Source organism: Canis lupus, chromosome 35 (genome assembly GCF_003254725.2).
Source record: "Canis lupus dingo isolate Sandy chromosome 35, ASM325472v2, whole genome shotgun sequence".
Classification (NCBI taxonomy): domain Eukaryota; kingdom Metazoa; phylum Chordata; class Mammalia; order Carnivora; family Canidae; genus Canis; species Canis lupus.
Window position 1 is genome coordinate 1,043,046 of NC_064277.1, and position 14,576 is coordinate 1,057,621.

At 42.3% G+C, this 14,576-nt stretch overlaps 1 protein-coding gene across 8 annotated transcripts in view; it reads right to left on the reverse strand.

The window, feature by feature from the left end:
* EXOC2 (exocyst complex component 2) overlaps nt 1-14,576 on the reverse strand; it is a 225,168-nt gene that overhangs the window by 101,602 nt on the left and 108,990 nt on the right. For 7 of the 8 annotated variants that reach the window (XM_049105967.1, XM_049105966.1, XM_025446323.3 and 4 more), the window contains 2 exons: nt 6,688-6,813; nt 620-744 (listed from right to left, as the gene is read on the reverse strand). In XM_049105967.1, coding sequence (XP_048961924.1) covers nt 620-744; nt 6,688-6,813 — 251 coding nt within the window. The remainder of the gene's footprint in view (nt 1-619; nt 745-6,687; nt 6,814-14,576) is intronic. The other variant, XM_049105968.1, reaches the window with a different exon arrangement.

A 14,576-nucleotide genomic window follows, 5' to 3' on the forward strand; every position in this document is an offset into this window, starting at 1 on the left:
ACGGAAGAAGCTCTCAAGCCGACTACAGAGTGCAGAACCAGACGTGGAGCTTGATGTCATGACCTGGGCCAAAATCCAAAATCAAGAAACACTCATTCGACGGAGCCACCCAAGTGCCCCAGGGCCAAAGCCATCTCGAGAGCGGAGCAAAGCTGGAGGCATCACAATTCAAGACTTCAAGTCACATTACAAAGCTGTGATCATCAAGACAGCGTGGTCCTGGCACAAATATGGACACACAGGTCAGTGGAACAGAATAAAAAACCAAGACATAAACCCACAACTATACAATCAATCTTCAACAAAGCAGGAAAGAATATCCAATGGGGGGGAAAAAAAAAAGACAGCCTCAAGAGACAGGTGTTGGGAAAACCGGACACCAACATGCAAAAGAAAGAAACCACACACAAAATGAATTCAAAATGGATGAAAGTCCTAAATGTGAGGCAGCTATAAGTTTTAGAGCTTTTAATTAATCTTAAAATATCGGACAACAGTTAATAGGTTTTGGGTCTCTAAAGTCTAAAAAAAAAAAAAAAAGTCACTTCAAAATCTACAATTTTCAAGATTCGCACACAGAATGACTTAGCTACCCCTACAGGCAAGTCTGTATACGTACCTCGCTGAAAAGGCTTCCATTAACATAGGAGATCCAGAGTTTCCAGAAGTTAGGCAGCTGACTTAAGACAAGCTTGGTCAACTTTACAACGAATGCCACTCGGTGAGGAGTTTTGTATCTCCAGGCTAGAGGGGGGGAAGATGCTATGAATATACTTTGAAATAGGAACAAAAACGGGCTTGAACATGTTATTGCTCCCCCACCTAAAGATGTGTCCCGCTTTGTCCCACTTTGTCTGTGGGGCCGACACCTCCCTCTCCACATCTCAGGACCAAAGCCCGCCGGCAGGGAAGACACTCTAACCAGAGGTCCCTGCTGTTCTCAGGGCAGGAGGACGCAGCAGGAGAAGCAACGGGGACGCTGTGGGGTTTCCCGCTCGCCCTCAGGATGGTCTATGGCTTCAGAAGCCATGTGCCTTCAGACGGCAAATAAGGAAAGACAGGGCAAGGCCAACTAGCCGTAAACTGCAGGCAAGTATCTACCAGTTAGATATTACTACACATGCGGTGAAAATTCAACAATGAGTCAAGTCATCATAAAAGAACAGACTCAAGGGCAATCATAATGAGTAACTCTTCCTGTAATGAAGAAACCCAAGAATAAATAAAAACATCGAAGCCTCTTGGATTCGGTATCATTTAAACGCAGTTACCGTAAATGGGAAATAAAGTCGCATAGATTTCTTACGGGAGTAAGTTCATAGGAATAAGAACAAATCAGCAATTCGGTGAGCATTAATCCCTTCTGGTCTCTTCCCTTTTTCTGCATCACGTTCTCCCCTGTTTCCTCCCTCCTGCGTGCCCCGCTCCCCCGCCCCCCAGCAGGAGCAGGGCAAAGGCCCGCCTTCTGTCCAACTCACAGCAACCATCGGGAGAAGGAGAACGTCGGGCCCAACTTCTCACTTCTACTTAGCAATTGCAAAGACCGGTCAGATAAGGGGACTTCATTAACCCCTTCATCAACTGCCAGCTTCCTTTCAAACTACTCCTAGGCAAAAAGTTTCGTTGCTATAATTACCACCGTTACTCTAGTGGGGAAGGGTGGATTTTATTTCTTTTAAAATGTCTCATAATATTCTAAAAGGACAACATATAGTCAGAAAAGAGAATGTCACAGGATATAGAGCAAAGAACCTCCCACCACATTCTCCAACTGCCTCGCTCCCAGCTGCAGCCATAAGGACCACTGCTATCAGCGGCTTGTGATTCTTTCTGAAATATAAATACATATTCTCTCCCCACCCAAATGTGTTTTCACACAAATCAAAGCATATTAAAAACACTTGGCCTTTTTTTCACTCAATAATGGATGCTGAAGTTTTTCCCGATTCATACACAGAACGTTTCCCCTGCCCCACATTTACAGGGCACGGTTCACCCTTGAAGAACACAAAGGTTAGGAACACTGAGCCCCTGCACAGTCAAAAACACGTGAACAACTTCTGACTCCCCAGACACTGAGCAACTAATAGCCTGCTGCTGACCAGGGAACTTACCAATTACATCAAGCAGTCGGTTAATGTGTATTTTACATACGTATTACATACTCTACTCTTACAATAATACCTTTTTGATTTTTTCAGTATTTCTAGGCTACACGGTTTATCTGAGAGTTTTTTCAAATTGTCCCAGATCTCCAAAAAAACTTTCCAATATATGTACTGAACAAAATCCATTGTATGAGTAGACCTGCCCAATTCAAACCAGTGCAGTTCACGGGTCAGCTGTATTTCATATTTTGTATGAATCATGATTTCTAAAAATCTCTATAATAGGCAAGACTGTTTGTAGTTAAAATTAGTGCTTCAAATAAATAAAGTTAGTGTTTTATTTAATAACTCTATACCTACAGCACTTAGCACACGTGCGAGTGTCAATGTAGAATAAATTCTCACAACCAGAACCACTAGGTCCAAGAGTACCTGGAGCTGTGATTTTGCTAAGTGGTATTAAATTACCTCTATGGGGATTCTTTACACATCCACCAGCAACAAACAGCAACAAACACAAACACAGCTGAGCTCCCTTATAATCTCACCAATGAACAAATCAAACACACAAAATTCCAAACAATAAAAAAAATTGGGGGATTTTGCCAAAATGGTGCCCCACTGTAGTGTTACATGGCCTTTTAAATTTTTATTGTTGAGTACTTACCTTCGTACACTTGAGAGCATCCAGACTTCCAATCTGTGGGCCATGGAGCCCCATTACGTAGGAGGTCTACTAGCCCCCTGTCTAGTTGTGCGGAAAAGCTTCAAATTCACTGTCACGTATGTGAAGCGTATGATTCTTTAATAGGAGTACACTGTGAAGTGTTCTGGTTTATTTGGCCAATAGTTATTAAGGGTCCACCGTGTGCTAACCCTGTGGCTGTACCTTAACGTCTGTCTAAGACGGTCACCACTGCTACTGCATGAACGGGCCAGGTCTCTCCCTCACGGAGCCTACAAGTGAACAGACAACCAAGGAAAGGAGCCCTGGTCATAATGTGGCAGGAGTCTAATGAGATTAGAGGTATTTTTCACCTGGCGACAGAGCTGAAGCAGTCAACCCAAATACAGATGAGCACCGTTTCCCAAACGGCATGTAGTGCCCTACACAGCACAGGCCACAGCCCAGGAGATGACAGGCCAATGACAAGGTAAGAAACAGGACCAGAAAATCTAACACCTGAAGCACTAAGAGACCTGCCTCACGTGGTAGCAAGTAGACTCTTATGTGGTATCTTCCTCTAAACTAGGGCTTCAGAGTCTGAGCTCCTCCACGCAGCTATATGGACAGCTCCCTATATAACCCTATTGTGAGAAACTCACCGGATATCCTGGTCTCATATATTCTTTGCAAAGCTTTTTTGCTGGGAAATTAAAGTGGAAACACCTTATGGTGAACCAAGTCCCTACTGGCTCTGATACTGGACAAGGACTGAGCGCTAGCTTACCACACACCCACGTGCTCCACATACATGCAGATACTCTAGGCGTCCTGGGGAATGCCTCCACCCCAGAGAAGAACAAGGAACGCTGCCTCTTCACCAATGTAAAGGAAAAGTTCTTTTTTTTTTTTTTTAAAGATTTTATTTATTCATGAGAGACTCAGAGAGATGCAGAGACACAGGCAGAGGGAGAAGAGGGCTCCATGCAGGGAGCCCGATGGGGGACTCGATCCCAGGACCCCGGGGTCATGCCCTGAGCTGGGCCAAAGGTAGGTGCTAAACCGCTGAGCTACCCAGGGATCCCCTAAGGGAAAATTTCTTTTTAAAAAACAGAAATTAAACTAAGCTTCTCTCTGGTTAAATCCATTAATTAATAAGTATTCTAATTGAAGTGATTTTATGATAGGAAAAATAGTTGGGAGAAATACAAACCTTACAGGACAATCCCAAAAAGCTTCCACAAGGATTTCTTCATTCAATCTTTTTATGACAGAATAATGGTAGAATGATTCGAAGTTCACCGTAGTGCGGAGTGGTAACAGAGCACCTAAATACTATTACCAGATAACCCCACTGGGCTGGGAACTCTGCAATGACTTCATGCTTTGGGACTCAGTCATCAAGGCTCTGGGGAAGCGGACAGGTCCCGGCAGCCTCCCGCCCAGTGACAGAGAACAACCTTTTGTCTCAGGCTTAATTTGATCTTTTTATTACTAATGGGTTCTTTATACCTACGTCTATGTATGTAATGAGAGTCCTGCCCATTCCTTCTACGTCTACTTCATCTAAATTCTGATTATTTGAAACTGGTTTTGGGTTTTATTTTCTTACGGAATTCAACATGTCTTAGTTAAATTCCCGTATGCTGTTATGAGTCACAGAACAACCTCAAGAGCTATTTCCAAAGGCTGACGAAAAGAACTATTTACTATAAGCATCTTCCACAATGTTTCAAGTTCAAGTAATAATTTTAGGGAAATTAAACGTGTATTTTACCGCCACTTCCAGCCATATTAGAATAACAAGGATCAGACTCTGCCTCCAGTTACAAACAACTAGAAAATTTGGGTGGGGGTAGATATATGAACTATTTCAGACATTACACAATGGGCAGCACAGGACTGCCATTCCCAAGGGAAGGGAGATGTGTGGGGAGTCCATAATTCCCATGGCTTTCTGCCTACAATTTCTAGACAACTCAGTCAAAAGGAGGCATGATCTACACAAAGCTCAATGGCCTTTCTGAACTGGAGGTGAACAGAAAATGCAGGAAAGAGTTCTCTGTAACGAAGCAGAGTGGAAATAACTGGGGGCGAGGAGGGGGAAACAGAGCCTCAGTGATCTACAGGATAATCTACTGGCCCAACATACACGTAACTGGAGTCCTAGAAAAGGAAGTGGAGCAGAAAAATATTTAAGAAAACCACGGCCAAAATTTTTCTGAATTTGATGAAAATTTCCAGAATCTCATAAAATAGATCCAAGAAGTGTGGCAAAACTCAGGCAGGATAAATGTGAACTATTCAAGATGATATAACTCATCACAGTCAAGACTCAAGAACAGTTTCTAATTGATCTAAGCCTATTAGCATGTCAGCTGATGGCAGTAAATTCCTTAAGGACCGAGGTGGAAGGTTTTTAGATCCGACTATTATCCTACTAATTAAAAGAAGGACGTACTGTTCAGGAAGCCAGGTGGGCTGCGCCCCAGAGCCAGATCGTGGCTACATTCCCTAGAGGGCTGCAATACGCCACAGTCTACAGAAGCGAGTGACTCTGTTTTTTCATCATTTATATTAGTTTGATGGGCTGCGTAGGAAATAGGAACAGGACAGGAAGGAACACTGAGCCCTCCATTTACTACAAATGAATCATCTCATTTTAAGGTGTTCTTATGGACTTTCATTCACATTTATTAACGAAGCCTTAGTAAAAGCCCTACTCCTCATACTTGTAAGAAGAACATAAAATACTTTAAAATTAACTTTAGATGTATTTAATATAAAGTAAGTTATTTCTATTACCTTATTTGGATTTCTTTCTTTTTTTTTTTTAAGATTTTATTTTTAAGTAATCTCTATACTCCACACGAGGCTTGAACTCACAACCCCAAGATGGAGAGTTGAATGCTCTACCAACTGAACCATCCAGGCGTCCCACCCTATTTGGATTCCTTAGATCTGTTATCGAGGGATCCCTGGGTGGCGCAGCGGTTTGGCGCCTGCCTTTGGCCCAGGGCGCGATCCCGAAGACCCGGGATCGAGTCCCACATCAGGCTCCCGGTGCATGGAGCCTGCTTCTCCCTCTGCCTATGTCTCTGCCTCTCTCTCTCTCTCTCTCTCTCTGTGACTATCATAAATAAATAAAAAAAAAAATTTAAAAAAAAAAAAAAAAAAAAAAAAAAAAAAAAAAAAAAAAAAAGATCTGTTATCGAGGTTATAAGTAACCAGTGACTAATAGCATTTAATTGGTACCCAAATGCATTATAACCAATATATTTTGTATCTCACACAGCCAAATAAACAATAGGTAAATATCAACTCTAGAAAGTTAAGAACTGTTAACAGTTTAATTTCAGATGCTTTATTCTCAGAAAAAAAAATTGATTGGCAATTAATATATTATTAACTATGCTTTCCAGACCAAATTTTAAAATGCATAAAAAAGATGTTTCTTGGGCACCTGGGTGGCTCAGTGGTTGAGCGCCTGCCTTTGGCCCGGGGTGTGACTCTGGGGTCCTGGGATCGAGTCCCACATCGGGCTCCCTGCTTGGAGCCTGCTTCTCCCTCTGCCTGTGTCTCTGTCTCTCTCTCTCTCTCTCTCTCTATGTCTGTGTCTCTCATGAATAAATAAATAATCTTAAAAAAAAAGTGTTTACTAACTATAGAGATGATTTTTGTTACGAATTTCATCTTAAAGAAATTCTCACAAAATATTTTCTGTGGCATGATTTTAAAAAAGTCAATCACAGGAAAGATGAAAGGAGATCTTACATATGTTGAAAGCATTCGCCTGTAAAGGTCGGTAATACTTAGCAGCAGTAACACAACTAACCAGGAAAATTCCCAAGAGAAAAATGTTTGAAATTGTACAAGTACAAACTTAAAAGACAAAGTCGGGGCTGAGATACTCACTGTCATCTCGACCGGACTGAAAGCTGCTGCCCCTCTTCAGGGATGCTGTCTGACTCAGATGGCCCAACACCACGGGGCGGGCGTCCGTGTCCAGGTCCAACATGGGGCTGTGAAGGCCTGGAGTCCCTAGAAGAGAGGGGACACTTCCATATACTCCAGATATTCTTCCTGGGCTGACTTAGTGGACTGCTTCTCTGAGTTAGTTCTTGCTCCACTGTCCTCCACTCTTTTAAATAAAACATTGTCCAAGCAAAATAAAAGAATCGTTTTTCTAGCTAGCTTCTAAAAGTCATTCCCACAATGACAGATTCTTGGGATTCAGTTCACTACTCTGAGTTAATATAGAGACGTAACAAACGGTGAGAGAAACCTATGGGTCAGCTTAGAATGAATGCCCAGCAAAGCTGGCAGGGGCAAGGTGGAGGGGGAGGGCTACAAAACTAAAAGCCGGGATGGGAAGTACTTTTTTGAAAAAAACAGCTGATACTTGGAAGCCACGGCACTGACGCTCTCCTGGTGGAGCAGCCTTACAGCATGAACTGGCTGTCCCTTAAAATTTACATCCCCAAATCCTACGATTCCTTTGTTTGGGATGTGGGATTTGATCCCCCACTTGTGTTCCCGATGCCAGCCACCTAATTTGGATCCTTCTCACCTCACGCTGGTACTATTCTAGAAGTCGGACATTTTACTACTATCAGGCGACTCTCTTTACTGTCTGGATGAATATCACTGAAATAGTGCTTTCTGGATTCTCAGAAGTTTTCCAGAAAACCCTGGACATCCAACCAAAATTATCCCAAGAACCAGGAAACTTTTTTCCTAAAACGGATCTCAAGGTCTACTTGTATCTCATGTTGCTGGGTTAGCAAGACGTTGGCTTCACACGGCAAAATTTGCCTTGTGAGTCTGTCCCGGTGCCTGTCGTCACCACTCTGGGCTCTGCAGCCGAGCCTCCAAAGGTCTTCAAGGCAAGATGAATTCCACACACGTGTACAGAATATTCACCACGCCTCGGACACCTACACATTCTAGGTATGAAAATCCATCTTACACTTCCCTATCCTCTCCATCTGAAAGGCCTCACGCCTCACCTATCCTTCCTCTCCACCTCCTCAAACTCTTATCCTTAAAAATGCAAGTTGCGGTGCCGCTGCTCCATGAAGTCACCTACAATTCCAACCCGGAGAGCTGCCTGCCTTCTCCGTCTTCTGACGCCAGTGCAAAGAAACCCGATTCAGTTGACCTAACATTCTACCTTTTTTGCTCTCCTACCTCCAAACCAAAATATTATCTTCTCAGGTTTAAGGGTTAAATATTGCATCTCTGTCCACAATCACTGGGCCTTCTGCAAATAACCCCCTCAATATATACTGAGTGACTGATATTATATTATTCAATAAGAACTCTACTCCTTCTTTTATAACTCAGGAGAGAAAAAGCAAATAGATAGGTTTTCAGACGCAAAAGGCAAAACATCCCTGCCACTGATAATATTAGTTATTCAGTAACACTGAACAAGTAGGCCCTGAGGATGAGGTGATGAGTAACAGATAAGGCCCTGCTTTCAAAGTTTGTACATTCTGGTAGTAGAGGCAGAAAATGAAGCAATACATAAATACAGCAAAAACGTGCTCTGGAGAACCTGCTTGGGGGAGCTCCTCCTATCATGAGCCACGTAACACGATATAATACGAGCTATCTCCTTGTGTTCTCACAAGTGCTCCTAAGGTAAGGTCTGTAGAAATAGAATCATTCGAAAAGATTTTTTAGTGTCTTACTAAAACACTAAATAAACTAAAACACTAATAGAGTTTTACCGAAGACATACTACGTTTCAGCTGTTGTGCTAAATGCTTCACTCGCGTGCACTTCTACTCGGGAAGCCCTGTGTCGAAGATACGACTTGTAAAAGTCCCATATTTTAAAGCAACAAACAACTTGTTTGTTAAAACAACATGAGATGTGATAGAGAGTAAGAAAACACAAACAATGAAGAGATAGTATTTTTATAATTGAGTTTTTGTATATTAAAGAAGTTGTGTGTGGAAGCTTTTAATAATTGATGACATTTCCCTTTGCAGTGTATGTAGTTGCCACTGCTATTAGCTGTAGAATTCAAGAAATTAATATGAAAATATCAATTTCCTGACATACTTTAAAAGGAAATATAAAGGAGCCCAAACTTAGCATCAGAATAAATATTTACACAAAAATTGTAATACATATAACATTTTATATAGGAAGGTATAAGAAAAGAATGCTTAAAATATGGGTGGGGCCCCTGGAGGGCTCAGCGGGTAGAGCACCAGACTCTTGATCCCAGGGTCACGAGTTCAAGCCCCACATTGGGTGTGGTGCCTACTTCAAAAAAAGGCCACGTGTTACTCATGATGGTTTCAGAACTATACATTTTCTTAAAGATTTATCTATTTGAGAGAGAGAGAGAGAGCGCGTGCACGTGAGCATGAGTGGGAGGAGGGGCAAAGGGAGAGACTCTTCAGCAGATTCCCCGCTGAGCATGGAGCCCAGGGCAGGGCTGATCTCATGAAACCAAGTGTTAGAGGCTCATCCAGATGCCACAAAACCATACATTTTTTATTAAGAAGGAAAGCACTTCCTACTTTCCTGAATATACATTATATAGTATTTCTATTTAAAAAAATATGATTATGGGGGCGGGAGGCACCTGGGTGGCTCAGTCAGGTAACATCTGCCTTCAGCTCAGGTCACGATCCCAGGATCCTGAGATTGAGCCCTATGTCTGCCTCCTGCTCAGCAGGAAATGTGAGCACATGTATGCTCTCTCTCTCTAATAAACAGAATCTTAAAAAAAAAAAATGTGTGTGTGTGTGTGTGTATATATATATATAGTTACCATTGTTCAAGTAGATCCTCGGAAAAAGATTTTCCCCATAACTGATATGTTTACAATTTTAATATAAGTAGTTTAAGTCACTTATATAGTTTAAGTAAATCTTGAATTTTGAAACTGTTAAAGGATTATCTTCTTCTTTAATAACAGAAATTGTATTAAGAATATGCTTTTCTTCTTTTAGAATCATATCATCATTTTCCATAACATCAGGAAAAGAAAATTTAACATGAACTAATTCCTTAATTGTCAGGGTTGAATTCCCCGGGAGCTCAGACAACAATACCTACACCCTCGGGACTAAGTGGCATCTGGGACACATCTGCAAGGCGCATTTTTGCAGAGTGACCAGGAGGGAGCGCTTCAGCACCACACACAGGCTTGAGCCCTGCAGACTTGACATTAAACTCAGAACCCAGCTTCCTTCTCTGACATCTATGGTTTTTTGTTGTTGTTGTTTTAAAAATAATAAGGTCTTAGGATAGGTTATTTTACAGGGAATTAGGAAGATCATCCTCTGAAAAAGAAAATTAAAACATTTTATTTTATTTTTTATTTATTATTTTTTTAAAATCTCAGTTGTCAGGGACTATTTACTATCAAGTGTTCAAAACAAAACAAAACAAAACAAAAAAGCAAACTTGAGGACTTGTACCCTCCTTTTAAACTTAAATTACATGACGTGGCATTCCTACCCTATAAAATCATTACAAATACGAAGTGGTTTTGGTGATAAATACGCATTACTCTAAAAAAACAGATGAGAAAAAACAATTTCTGTAACATCAAATCAACAAAAGGCTTTAAAATATCTTACAAGAGATCAGCATATTTTCTCTTGATTGCCTTACTTCACAGTATGATAACATCTTTTGATGTGCTTGAGACATATATACTTTATATGAAACATACGGTTATTAAATGAGAATAATCAGGAGGTTTCCTATTATGACACCCTAACTCATGTGCAACTACAATTGATGCTACTTGTGCGTTTTCCCTGACAACCTGAATTATCTGCCCTTTGATATCCGGTTGAGAACGGTATTAACTGTATACAAACAACTTTAGTTTTTTCATTACAATTTTACCTCTAATGGGACATTTTGCAGGTGACAGAAACAAGTTTTTTTTATGAAATTGTGTTTGACTTTGTCTTTCTCAATCCTGCATTAGCTTATGAGAGGTCATTTATTTCCCTGATAGTGAATTTTATCTAGAAATGAACTGTTCCTACAATTTTTTCTAGATGAAAAAAATTTTTTAAAGTTTTTTTTACTTATTTGAGAGAGAGAGAGAGAGAGAGCACGCATAAGTGAGGGGGACGAGCAGAGGGAGGGAAGCAGGCTCCCCACGGAGCAGGGATCCCAACACGGGGCTCCGTCCCAGGCCTCTGGGACCATGACCTGAGCAGAAGGCAGACGCTTAACCGGCTGAGCCACCCGGGAGCCCCAAGATGAGAAGTTTGTAAAAGCCTTTTATTAAATAAGACTACAGCCTTGGTGAAAGGTCGTAACTTCCTGGCTTCATTTGTGCTAATACCAACAAACTGTTTGCTGTATTTGAAACTGGGGCAGGGATTAACCCAAGATTCTCCTGGTTACACAACCGGAATGGGGTTCCGCAGCTCGCCTAAGCAATTGTCACAGGCCAATACTTCATGATCTGTAAAAATCAGAGCTTGACACGATAGGATTTTTAAAGTCTTCTTTGGGTGTAAAATAGTGATTTTAAGGTATGAAGCCTGAATCTGAAACTTTAAATCACCACTGCAAACAAAATGGGAAATATGTTTACTGTGCTCACTATTCCTACAATTAGGACACTGATGAGTGAGTGGTGTTATCTAAACGTATAAAAAGTCTCCCTCTACACACGACGAGATGAGCGCTGGGTGTTATGCTATATGCTGGGAAACTGAATTTAAATAAAATTTTAAAATAATGAAAAATAAAGAATATAACGACTTCAGAAAAAATAAAAGTCTGCCTCTAGAGAGAAATGTGCAAAGTAAGCCTAAAGTAGAAATCATATCGAGAAAACAATAAAGACAACAAAAAAGACAACAAAAAAACCCCGTCAGAATTTCATGGTACTTACTACGATGGCCCTGTTTGGAAGACACTAAAGCAGGGTGAGCAATAAATACACTCAATTGAGTAAATGCTTATGAGATCAAAATTGTTGGGTGATAAACAAAGATGTGTGGGGAATAACTGCAGGGGAAAGATGACCTTGGAGCCAAAATTCCACGTAGGCACATCCCCCGTAGCAGGAGAACCGGCGCCACAGAACTTCTAGCCCTAACAATGCCAGGTGCTGCTTGCAGGAAAAACGATACAAACAAAACCTTGGGTAAGAGGGTGCAGCCAAGTCTTGTACATCCCGCAAACCAGTGTTCAGGTTACGGTTTTACCAATGTAGCGGAGGAAAGGATGCACAGCCTACGTACAGATGCCTGAAGAAGAATCTTGGGGACAAAAAACAACAAACCTCCAAACATTTAAAATTCTAAAATAATGATAATAATAATAATGACTAAGCCTCTTAATTACTGACAAATTCAGAATCCGTCTTTTGTTTCCCCAGTTAAAGCTTCTGTAACCGGCTACCCCCGTTCGCAAAAGGAGCTCTTCTTCTAATTATGAGGACGCACGAGAAACTGAACAGATCGTTAACAAACAGGAGAGAAAAACCATTTCTGGAACACTATAACAGAAAATTTGTTTTAATTTGGAGAAAAGAGGAAATTTATTCTCAAAAGTTGCTGAAGCTGCCTGCTACAGAACAATAATGAAACAATCCTAGTTTTAAAAGAGTAAAAAGCAGCTGCAGTGTAGAGATAATCAGACGTCCTCTAAAAGAAAATAAACTATCAATCTTTCACAATTTGCTCTTAACAAGTTGAAAGACTTGCTGATTTTTTCCGACCGATAATGAAGTCAGAAATCTACAGAAAATGCTCGTTCCACCTCGCACTCCGAACCACTTCCAGGAAACCTTGTCAGGTGTCGCCCAAAACCCTCCCGAACCCTCCAGAACTTCCTGACTCAAGCTGGGCCAGTGTCCCCGACTTTCAATGCAAATGGCAGTGAGTCTGCTCAGCAAGCCCGGCCCAAGGGCAGAGGCAGCTGGCCTGCAGCTGGGGGGCCAGGCTGGGGGGGGCAGGCTGGGGGGCCAGGCCCACGAAGGCACCGCCTTTGCCCATCTTCGGGCCTCCTGCAGCAAGCGGGCTCCTAGCATGCCGCTGAACACACTTCCCCACCACCCTGGCCCCCCCAGCCACCGCCTGGCCCCCCGCCCCCTCTGGCCACTCTCGGCCACCCCCTGCCCCCCTGGCCACCCCCAGCTGCCCCAGTCCCCCTGCCCACCCCCCCACCCCACCCCCCTGCTCCGCACAGCACAGGTGGCCTGGGGACCCTGTCTCACGGGCACACGCAAAACCTCAGCCCGGAGCCGGGGCCACTGGGACAGAATTAAAAACTCCCCACAAATTAGACCTGTGTCAACAGATAAAAGCGTTCTTTTTGATCTTCTTCTTCTCTCTATACTTAAAAGTTCCTACCGGGGCACCTCCTCCATTTAAAGAGAATCATTTAATCCGAATTAAGCAAAGGGAGACATATTCAATGTACTCCCGTTGACCTCACTCCACTTGTGAGGGTGTCACGATTGTCCCAAGCAGTTTCCAAGCAGGAATTCTGGTGCATTTTAACAGCATTCAGAACAGTAGGTAAAAGAGGAAATGGGGGATCCCTGGGTGGCCCAGCGGTTTAGCGCCACCTTTAGCCCAGGGCGTGACCCCGGGGTCCAGGGATCGAGTCCCACGTCGGGCTCCCTGCATGGAGCCTGCTTCTCCCTCTGCCTGGGTCTCTGCCTCTCTCTCTGTCTCTCATGAATAAATAAATAAAATATTAAAAAAAAAAAAAAGAGGAAATGGGCTTTAAAAGCAAGACCACAGGTGTGAGCCACGAGCAGTATTTAGTAGCCAGCACCGGCCACGTAGGCAAGAACCAGGTATTTGTAATAAGTTGGGGAGGCAAGTATCAAAACTATTTATGCTTTTACTAGAGCACCCTATTCTTTTGTGATTATATATAGATCTAAATAGAGAAAACATGCTTAGAATAGATGAGCAACAGAATTATTACACAAGGATAGAATACAGAATTAAAATGTTTGTAGTGCGTATTTTACAACTACCAGTTAACGCTAGCGTTCAATGCGTGCTTGACAAGCATCATCAAACATGTTTTCTCTCTTCAGGGCAGGGGACGTGGATGAGACATGAAACGGCTCCCAGCTGCAGGAAGCCTCCTTCCAGATGGACAGTAAGCCAAGGCAGTGGAAAACCACCAGCTGCTGGGATAAAGAAACTGGGGGGAAAAGTCCTTTTCAAATAAGCCTCTTTGGCCTGGTTTAACAAAGATAAGCCACTCATTCATTGTAAGGTGAATTGAATCTAGTACAAAATAGCAGAAACAGGATCTTCATCAATTCTTTCCTATGATGTTCAATGGCTGTTATTTTACAAATGAATGCTATGGTGCTTAGAGGTCCTAGGTCACTGACTTGATTTTATTTTTTTAAAGATTTTATTTATTCATGAGACACACAGAGAGGCAGAGACACACAGGGAGAAGCAGGCTCCATGCAGGGGACCCGACGCGGGACTCGATCCCGGGACCCCGGGGTCACGCCCTGGGCTGGAGGTAGACGCTCCACCGCTGAGCCCCCCGGGCATCCCAGGCCACTAACTTTAAAACATTACTTAAATTAGGAGTATTCATTACTAGTCTTAATTTTAATTTGGCAGTTACAATTGTCTTTTCAAATTAGATCAAAAACAAAATCATTATATAAAAACCTGTTGATCCACACTCAGGTAATTAACACTGCTTGTATGAATTCACAAGTTGTGAATACTATTCACAAACAACAGTGATGATTTCTGATGGAATGCGCTTTAAATCCAATTCATGGCGTTCTGAACATCACCTGGGTTTCTTCTCTT